The following is a 10,370-nucleotide window of genomic DNA, read 5'->3' on the forward strand; positions in this document are numbered from 1 at the left end:
TTTTGAGGGGATTTTGCGTTTAGCTCCTTTCAGAAATCGGAGGCATCAGAAGACGACGGTTTAATGAAGGTCCAAACTCAGCGATCGCAAACAGCTGAAAAACACACCAAAAACAGGGAAGAAGCCTTGGGCTGAAACCAAGCACACTATATGTAACAAGAAAGGGGCGAAAAAGAGAAGCAAAAATCACCCACTGTGGGGCTCCAGTTTACTTACTGCCAGGAATGTGCTCGACTCCACCACAGGGTTAAAGGTTGTGTCCTTGCTAAACAATCTGACATTGTTTGCAATGTTATACACGGCAAATTTCAGCAGCACTAAAAAACACGATGTGATTAACAAGGAGCATGATTGATGGCTTCATACGGCTCCTAAAATACATATGAAATATTTGTTTAGTCTGTTCTTCCATTTAAAGTGGGCTGAGTTTTAAATGTCTTTTAGTCAGCTAGTCTAATTCTTTACTCCCGTCTAAATGACAAATTAGTTACCAGAAACATCCGTGGTTATTGCACTACAAAAAATTAGGTATCATAACACTCACAGTCAGTCTAATGTGAATAAAGTCGTGGGGAACACGGCTCTAAAACTAACCGTGGAAATCATCCTTCAGGGTATTTTGGTAACACGTTTGTCTTAAATTAATCTTATGATTTCTTAAATGATGGAGAAATTTCAGTATTCGTATTCAGTTTCTCTTGTCTGTAAAATCCATGCATTGTTGTTTAAGTTATCAGAACTGATTTAAGAGCCTCAACAGTCCAGCTGTTTGACTAAAACTCCATTTTCATGATGTCAGTTAACTGCTGACAGTGTGGAACTTCACGTTCATGCCCTCAGCGCACAAAAAGCACGGGATCACAGTTTGTGCTGTGACTCTGTCCTGTCTCTCTCCAGGCTTCTGCCTTTGGTTTTCTCCTTTCCTCTCTCCTCCATCATCCGTTCTCTCTTTTTCTCCGTCACTAATTTCTTTTTGTTTACATCTCCTCCAGTTTTCTGCTCAGTCAGCCTGTTTGTATCTGTTCCATTTAAACATTTTTCTCCTGTGGATTTGACAGAGTCGTCCCTGCAGGGGAAAAAACAAACTTTGACCAAAAAACCAAACATGAAAAGAGATTTTTAATCTGTGGAAACTAAATTGACTTGAATTGAATTAGAGGCTCGTCTTTCACAGAGCTGCAGTGAAACGAGATCGTGCCGTTGATTGCAAATTAGAGCCGTTTGGCCACAAACTGGTTTGTTTTACAGACGGAACGAGTCTTTTACATGCCATCGTTCATCACGGCAGGACTGTGGCAGCCTCTGCAAATGCACACAGCTGTATTACTATGTTTACAAGGACCTTTGCTTTATTTTTAATTTCAACTAATTTTATCAAAAATTAAACATGAAACCTTCACATGTTAATGCTGTGCAAGGACAGGGACAGTTTTTTGTTTTTTTTACATCAGTGTAACCGTCGATTCTGCTTTTTGGGGAATTCTCTTATTGAATCTTGAGCAGTTCTGTGTGCTCTGAAACAGAAACTGATGGGACTCAGCGGGGTTTCCTGGCTCACTACATACCGGCGAGCACGACTTCTGCCTGCAGTAAAGGATCCGAGTCACTGATACCTGCTTCTGTTCTAAAGGACGGATACCAGTGTCTGCATAAGAGCGAGGCACAGCAAACAAAACTACTGATCACAGGTGAAAACAATCAAAGGTATAAAAAATGGAACTAAAGCAGCAGGAGACACAATGAAGAGCAATTACCAAAATAAAACAGGAAGTGAAAACAAGACAAGGAAATGGATAAACAAGAAATCGATGTTCCCTATATCAAAGGCACAACGAAAAGAGAAACACTAAGGAACACGGGAAATGATCCACAACATGAAACTATAACAATATATTATTTACGTGTTTTTTTTGAGTACTATACTAATAAATGTGTAAATGAAGCTTATTAAGAAAACTGGTAAGGCTTTCTTCATGTCATTGGCAGGGATAAAAATCTTGCCATGCTCCTTCACTTTGACTTTAACCTCACAGCTTTGCAAAGTTCAGCTTTCAAGAAAGAACGTCAGCAAAAGGAACTGATGAGCTTGGAGAGATGCAGTTATGAAAGAGGGGAATACGTGGAACAGGTTCTCAGCTAGTCCCGGTTCTCATTTCACAGGTACTGCGTGTTTGTACAAAAACTCCTCACAGAGCTTTCTTGGTGAACTTTTGATAAAAAGATGAGATTGGGACAAATGAGGCCATTTTAAATCGATACAACTGTTTAGTGTCACACGGTCTACGACCTCAACCACGAGCAGCACGCAGGGTCAGAGTTCAAATAAACGGATACAAAATGAATGAAACTGTGTGTTAGTTTGAGTCCTCAGTAAGAAAACCCTCTTGGAAACAGGTCCCCACCTAGGTTCAGTCTCACAGACCCCGGGCTCAGTGACCCTGGTTACCAGGGAGAGATGTGCAGTCCCTGAATGGCTGGCAGTCATGAGGTGAAATCTTTCACCTTCAACATAGAAGCTGTACCTGCAACCAACGGGTTTCAAAAGGTCCAGCTTTTACTTAGAAGAGGAATGGTTTTTGTTTCCACTGATCACATTTTGACTTATCTGCGTGTCTGCACACAAGTTACCAGCAAATCAATCACAAGGAGGAAAGAGTGAGTTTATGTGATTGGTTGTCAGGGTTCCATGCTGTTTGGATTCCCAACAGCTGATCACTTCATGATATTCTGATTTGTTAATAATCAGTGAGTTTTGATGTTTACGGTAATCAGAGTATGTCTGTCTAGTTCCATTGTGGCTTTTGTTGGTGTTACGAGTTATTATTCATATCTGCTTCTTTGTCTCTCTGTTAGGTGGTTCCCTGCTTTGTTACTTCCTGTTTTTATTTTGATACTCTTGTGTTTCTGGTGCCTTGTTTTTAGTTTACTTCCCCTTGACTCTCAGCTTGATTGGTTTCAGCTGGGGTTTGTTACCCTGGTGTCTCCTACCCCCTGATTACCTCCTGTGTGTATATACTGTAGTATAAAAGCTCAGGTTATCTTTGTGTCAGTGTGTCTGTAACGGTCCCTTGTGTGCTCCCTGTGCTTTCTTTGGAGTTTGTGGACTCCGTTCTTTGCTGTCTGTTTTTGGATTTTGTTGTGCCTCAGCCTAATAAAATGTTTGCTTTTTTCTTTTTTTTTGTAAGTCTGACTAAGGGTCTACTTTCTCCAAATATGACAGAACCATGAAGAACTGTGAAGATGTCATAAATTAAAAGAAAGAAGGATGTTTCTGGAAAGGAGGCAGAGCTTTAGAAATGTGTGGGTTTCAAAGAATTTGACAATGAGAAGTCCTGATGGAAAACATCCTTAGTTTCATTTGACTTAAAGACAGGAAAATAGAAACGGTGTGAGAGGGGCAAGTGTGTCAACACTAACCCACAACGTGGCCACATTTTAGCAAATAAAAGACCCGCCCCAGTCTTGTTTTGGCTGGCTTGGTTGGTCAGACAAATAAATCAGAAGGCTTTTTTTTTTTTAAAGAAACTGCATTTGTATCATTGTTTTTGTGGCAGGCCAAAAGATTTCTTCCAGTTTAAATATTGACTGTAATAAAATCTCAGCGATGTCCAAAGAAAACGGCTGTTTTTAACTGCAGGCAGACGGGATTGCAGAGCAGAGAGGTTTGGCTCATGTTTGGATATTTAGATATCACAGTCACATTTACATCAGATTTTCAGTGCTTCACTTTAACACAGCTGGACGAGGTGAAGCTTTTGCCTTCTAGGAAAGAGATTACAGCCAAACTCACTGCAGCAGCCATCTAAGGTCTTGATGAAGTAGAACATAACCATAGATCAGAAAGGCAAAGCAAAGTAACAAAAGATCTGAGATGTTTTCTCACAGTTTTCATCCTGGGCGATGCACTGCAGCGGGATGCCGAAGAATGAAGTGTAGGAGTCGTTGTACCAAACCAGCAGCTCAGTTCCTCTGGGGATATCCATACACGCTCTGTAGAAGATGCAGGACCTGCAATCCAAATACAGACATGTTTAGTTTGAAAAGTGCAACTAAACTCACATCAAGTTCTGACACTCCCTGCTGGTCACGTACAGATGCCAGCTGAGGCCCTGTGGGCTTCACATTGTAACACACTGGGTACCTATTTAGTGTGATTTTTTGTGCAGGACAGTCCAACAGGAGGCCTGCAACATCTGATAAAGCTCTGTCATATCATTTAATACCCAAACTGAACCAAGAAGTTATTAATGAATCTGTTTGGCCTGAGATATGATATGAGATAAACCAAAAGATTCTGGAGCTGAATGGGTAAAGAAGTAAAGTCAAAATAGAAACATTTAACAGGATTTTTGATATTTGAACGGCTTCATTTATTGGCAGCACTGAGAACTGAGTGTGGATCAAATGTGAAGGTTTCAGGCATGAATCACGGATTACAAGAATAAAAAAACAACCATCTTTGACTTCTTATTTAAACCTCTAAAAACCCTGAAATGAAACACAGCATAACCAAAAATCCTTTCACAGTTATAAGCACACAAACACACACACACACACACGCACACACACACAAATCCACATTATATGCATTAAAATATATTTTTTGAATATTATTAAGATATTCTTGAAATCTTGCAAAGCTGTTTGAAGGATGAAAATATTACAATATAAATGTGACCTGACTTTAATTTCCTTTTATTAACCAGCTCTAACAATTCCAGATCCCTTTGTGGATATTCCAGAAAAAGTGGCAGCATCTTTAAAACCCTCTTCGCCTAAGGGCTCGGCAGCACTACAGTAAAAATAGTTCTTTGCAACTATGAAAAAGTAGTGGCTGCCTAGTGACTGAATTTGTTAGGAGTTAAGAGTTAGTTGGTGACCAACTGGTCACCGTATAACCACTATTGGTGACAAGGCGGTTATCTTATAATCGCCTGGTGGGAGGCAACCTGTCTCCCAACAATCTGGGGTTGAGCTGAGACTGACTACAATCAGTCTGGGGAAGGTTTCCAACAATTGTTGCAATCAGGCTGAGTCTTTCTGCACCGATGAGTGCGGCTCCTCTGCGATCTGTCTTTGCTGGTGGGGACTTGGCTCAGCTGGATGTATTCTGCTGCAAACCTGCTCCTTATCTGGTCCTCAGCAACAAACGCACAGAGGGTGAGCAAAAGGGTCCCAATAATTTTGGTCATGCTGCGATCTTCAACCACTGTTTCCTCTGGTGTGAATGTAGCATAACTGTGAGGTAAAGCTGGGGACAAATATTTGGTGGATACCGCATGTACCCGGGTAAGGGGGACCCATCCCGAGGAGAGGTTTATATACACTATACAAGGCAACCAACAGGCATGCAAATTTAAAGAGCCACTTAGCAGCAGCATACAGAAACAAGTGTGTGGTTTCCACAGGTGTTAATGAAATATGAAGCACATCTTTTTATAGGTAGATTGAGACAAGCCATGAACTTTTTTAAAGGTTTTTAGAAGTGCAGCAGCGCCAAAAGTCTCTAAAATAATAAAGAAAATGTTGCTGAACATCCATGTATGCCTGATCTGCAGATGTGATGAATATGTTGAACAAACCATCCTTAAACTCTACTTTGGACAAAAACAACAGTCTTGGATATAAGATGATGTGAGGTGGTCGGTGACTCTTTCCAGGTCTGATTTTAGAAAAGCGTCCCATCTGATAACAGCTGAATTTCACATCGGACCAAACCCGAATGATTTATGGGAAATATCTGGTGTCTCTCACTCTCTTCAGACCGACTAATGACCACGATGTTGTTCGAACATGCAGCCAGTGAGCTGTCGGTTCCTGGGTCACGCCACCACTAAAACAAACACCTCATCCACCCAAAAACATCTTTGTAACAACATGAGCTAAATCCACAGTCAAAGCCACATTTTCATACCCAGCCCAGACTATTTTAAAACACTTTCCCACATGTTTTTCTCCCACTGGGCCGCACAGTGTCAGACAGACCAGACTGCAACAGAGGTCACAGGTTCAACTCCCTTACGACCTCCTTGTTTTTCTGCCAAAGTGCCTTTGAGCCAGAAAACGTATTAGTCTGTGAAAACAGCTTGAGACAACCACTTAATGTGAAATTAAATGATATTTAATCCAAACCATACCTACTTTAAAGGACGTCGAGTTTCTCTGTGAAAGAAGAAACTAATAAAGTTTGACTCTGATACGATCACAACTCAAATTTAAAACTCTCGAGCTCAACATTAAACCTGCTCATCCAAGAAAGGCCCAACAGTAATAATACTGATTCATTTTGGAAGGTACCTTCCAAAATGGTACCTTCAAAGAGACATCGGTTCCCCGAGACTTGAAAATATTTATAGATAATTATCACAATCACAATTTAGACAACTTTATTTTTTCTGTTTCTCTCAAGGGAAGAAAGGGTTGAGCAAACACAGAGTGGGAGAGTTTGAGGAAAAACAACTTTAAAGCAGAAAAATGAAAGATGACCAAAAGCAAAGTCAGAGCGAGGGAGGCATTGATGTCAGCTGGTGACATGATGCTTATTTAATTCAGTCATAACACGTCAAACTAAAGTACTAAGAGATGGGAAAGGAAACAGTAAGAGAAAAATACAATTAAAGGACAGCTTAGAAGTACAGAAATGAAAGTTATGTATGTGCACAACATTTAACATTGGAGGAGACAAAATACCAAACTAGAAGCAGCATGAAGCCATTTAAAGTGTTCATGCTCTCAGATTGAGGGACTTTAGGGGTTTCATTGCACAACAATAAGATGCTGAAACACACTGATGGCAACAATAACACCAAGAGCTGCCAATATTACCATGCACTGCTACAGACACTGCCTTATCTTTTGCTTAGTAGTAGGTGGTGGTAGTGGTCCTGGCTCTCCCTCCCTAAAAGCACATATATATTAGAAGTAGTCTAAATTGTCAAAGTCAACAAACTTTTGAAGAGTTTATTTTTAAAGACCTTTGACACATGGCACATTGAGGCATGCTGCCAATGAGATGATGGATGGTGTCCCGGAGGATCGCCTCACAGATCTGGACTAGGACATCTCTGAGCTCTTGGACAGTCTGAGGTCCAACCTGGCAGCATTGGATGTACCGAAACAGGATGTCCCAGAGGTGTTCTCCTGGATTTAGGTCAGCCGAGCATGGGAGCCGGTCAGTGGTATCAGTTTCTTCATCCTCCATGAACTGTCTGCATACACTCACCAGGAGGAACCCAGGACCCACTGCACAAGCGTAGGGTGTGACACTGGGTCCAAGGATTTCATCCTGCACTCCTCACCCTATCTCTAAGGGAGAGGCCAGCCACCCTTTGGAGGAAGCTCATTTCTGTTGCTTGTATTTGTGATCTCATTCTTTCAGTCACTCCTCAAAGCTCGTGACCATCGGTGAGAGTAGGGACGTAGATCAACTGGTAAATCGACAGCTTTATGTTTTCGCTCAGCTCCCTCTTCACCACGACAGACCAGTGCAGCGTCCACATCACTGCAGATGCAGCCCCGATCCATTTGTCGATCTCCTGTTCCCTTCTCCCGTCGCTCGTCAACAAGACCCTGAGATACTTAAACTCCTCCACCTGGTGCAGGAACTCGTCCCTGAGCTGGAGTGGGTATGTAAATTCTGATGAATGCAATAACTTGATTTAAGCAAAATGCTTCATAAATTCAGAGATGAGTTAGTTAATCCAGTCCAGCAGAGGCTGTTCAAGATTTGGGTTCAAGAAAGTGTTTTATTAATTCTTTCCACAGTGTGAGGGGCTAAGGTGTTTTTGGATCCATGTACAAACAGCCAGGAGGGACGAGGCTATAAATCAAACATAGCCTCCCAGGAAAAAAGGAGAAACAGGGGTGCACAAACATGCAGCAGCTTGTACTCATTTGAAACAAATGTGTGTGTTGAACACATCGACGCCACCACTTTCAGGCGGGTCCGTGATATAAATCAAACACACCCAACAGGCTCAGGTATGAAAAACAAACCCCTGCTGCCGTACAGCAGTGGGGCGGAGTTCAAAACGAGTCGTCAGGCAGGTCAGCGGGACAGCATCGTCTGATCTTTTTCTGTTGTCTGTTTTCATACAAAGCAAACATTAATAGTTTGAATAATAACAGGATTTTTTTTAACAAGAGATCACAAAAATCAGCAGCAAGCAGACAGCTAAACTTCTGCTTTTTAATCAGGTTCTGGGCTGAAAACAAAGAGCCAAAGACTGACTTCTAACTCAAATATAAAAACACTGCAGCTTCAGGCTGGAGCACCAACCAGGAAACCGTGGTTATTCTCCCAGGAATCTTGCTCTCCTGCCTCTTCATTTGAAGACTTTACTCTTTTCAAATGGAGACCTGTTTGTCTTTGGAAGGGGGTCATTTATAAACGTTCCCTGGACGTCTTCAGGGAAGTGGACCCATTTCCTGATGCACCTTTATTGAATAATAGGTAATTATAAGATAAGATAATTATCACTATCAGTGATCATGCACCGGTGTCTATCACTCTGACACAGAAAAGAGTCACACCACCAATCAGGAACTGGAGATTTAATACATCATTACTTAAAGAACAAGACTTTATTAATTATTTCAAAAAGGAGTGGTCAACATATTTAGAACATAATGATCTACCAGGAATATCATCATGTGTTCTTTGGGAAGCAGGAAAGGCAGTAATGCGGGGCAAAATAATATCTTACTGCTCGCATAAGAAAAATAAAGAAAAAGCACTTAGAATTAAAACAGAAAATTAAATCTTTAGAAACTGCCTATGCTGCCTCACTACAAGAACATATAATTAACAACCTGAGGAAACTGAAACTGGAGTTAAATGAAATAATTGATAAGAGGACACAATTTATGTTGCAGAGGCTGCGTTTGGAAAACTTTGAACATGGAAATAAATCTGGAAAATTCCTTGCTAACCAATTAAAACAAAATAAAGAAAAAACAGCTATTTATTCTATTAAAGACTCAACTGGTAACATTACTCATGACCCACAACAAATAAATAACTTTTTCAAAGACTTTTGTGAATATGAATATGAATATGAATGTGAATATGAATATGATGATATTCATCACAGATCAATCCATCTCATACTGAAATTGAAGAATTTCTTAATAATATAAATCTACCAAAACTAAATGATGAACAGGCCGCGACTCTTGATTCGCCTCTTTCATCATTGGAATTTTATGAAGCAGTACAGCATCTCCCAAATAATAAAGCCCCAGGCCCAGATGGTTTTCCAGCAGAGTTTTATAAAGAATTTTGGTCTGAGCTAGACTTTTTTCAGAATGGTAACTCAGATTCAGAACAATCACACGGTCTCTCCAAACATGAACTCTGCTAACATCAGCCTGCTTCTTAAACCAGGCAAAGACCCCACACTCCCATCCGGCTACAGGCCGATCTCCCTTATTAATGTAGACCTTAAAATAATTTGCAAAGTCCTCGCCAGAAGGTTAGAAAGTATCACTCCATCTATTATACATCCAGACCAAAGTGGTTTTATCAAGGGTCGGCACTCTGCCAACAATACACGCAGACTGATAAATGTAATAGATTACTGTTCTATTAATAAATTAGAAACCACAGTTGTCTCTTTAGATGCAGAGAAGGCATTTGATCGGGTAAATTGGAAATTTCTGTTAGCAGTTCTACACAAATTTGGATTTGGTTCATCCTTCATAAATTGGATCAGAACACTATACAGCTCCCCAAATGTATGTGTTAGGACAAATGATCTTACTTCCCAAAGCTTCAGTCTGCAGAGGGGCACCAGGCAGGGCTGCCTGCTTTCACTTTTTGTCATTTTCATCGAGCCACTAGCAGCAACAATCTGACAAAATGTAGATATTAAAGGAATTCAAACAGAGAACACAGACCATAAGATAAGCCTTTATGCTGATGATGTATTACTTTTCCTCGGGAACCCACAAACCTCTCCTCTGAAGACAATCACACTTATAGATAAGTTCTCATCTATATCAGACTACTCCATCAACTGGAGTAAATCAACAGTTTTTCCTCTGAATTGTAACTTTAAAAACACCACGACTACCTCACTACAGTTGGGCAACATCAGATATTTAGGTATAAATTTTTCCCCCAGGCTGTCAGACCTGGTACGGTTGAATCATATTCCTCTATTAAAAACAATAGAGGATGATCTCACACGCTGGAACTCTCTACCTATATCTCTCATGGGGAGAGTTGCCACAGTAAAAATGATGATTCTACCTAAAATCAATTATCTGTTCTCACTGATCCCTAATAAACCTTCTGTTGCCTGGTTTAAGTCATTAGACTCAAACATTTCAAAATGGGGTTCTCGGCTCGGCTTTTTTTGGTTCTGTCC

The 10,370-nt window shown here is 40.6% G+C and overlaps 1 protein-coding gene across 1 annotated transcript in view; it reads right to left on the minus strand.

The window, feature by feature from the left end:
* The window catches only part of prdm6 (PR domain containing 6), a 157,896-nt gene that overhangs the window by 43,214 nt on the left and 104,312 nt on the right, over positions 1–10,370 (minus strand). The window contains exon 6 of the mRNA XM_030725678.1: positions 3,884–4,008. Within this exon, the coding sequence (XP_030581538.1) occupies positions 3,884–4,008 (125 nt within the window). The remainder of the gene's footprint in view (positions 1–3,883; positions 4,009–10,370) is intronic.

Source organism: Archocentrus centrarchus, unplaced genomic scaffold (genome assembly GCF_007364275.1).
Source record: "Archocentrus centrarchus isolate MPI-CPG fArcCen1 unplaced genomic scaffold, fArcCen1 scaffold_68_ctg1, whole genome shotgun sequence".
Classification (NCBI taxonomy): domain Eukaryota; kingdom Metazoa; phylum Chordata; class Actinopteri; order Cichliformes; family Cichlidae; genus Archocentrus; species Archocentrus centrarchus.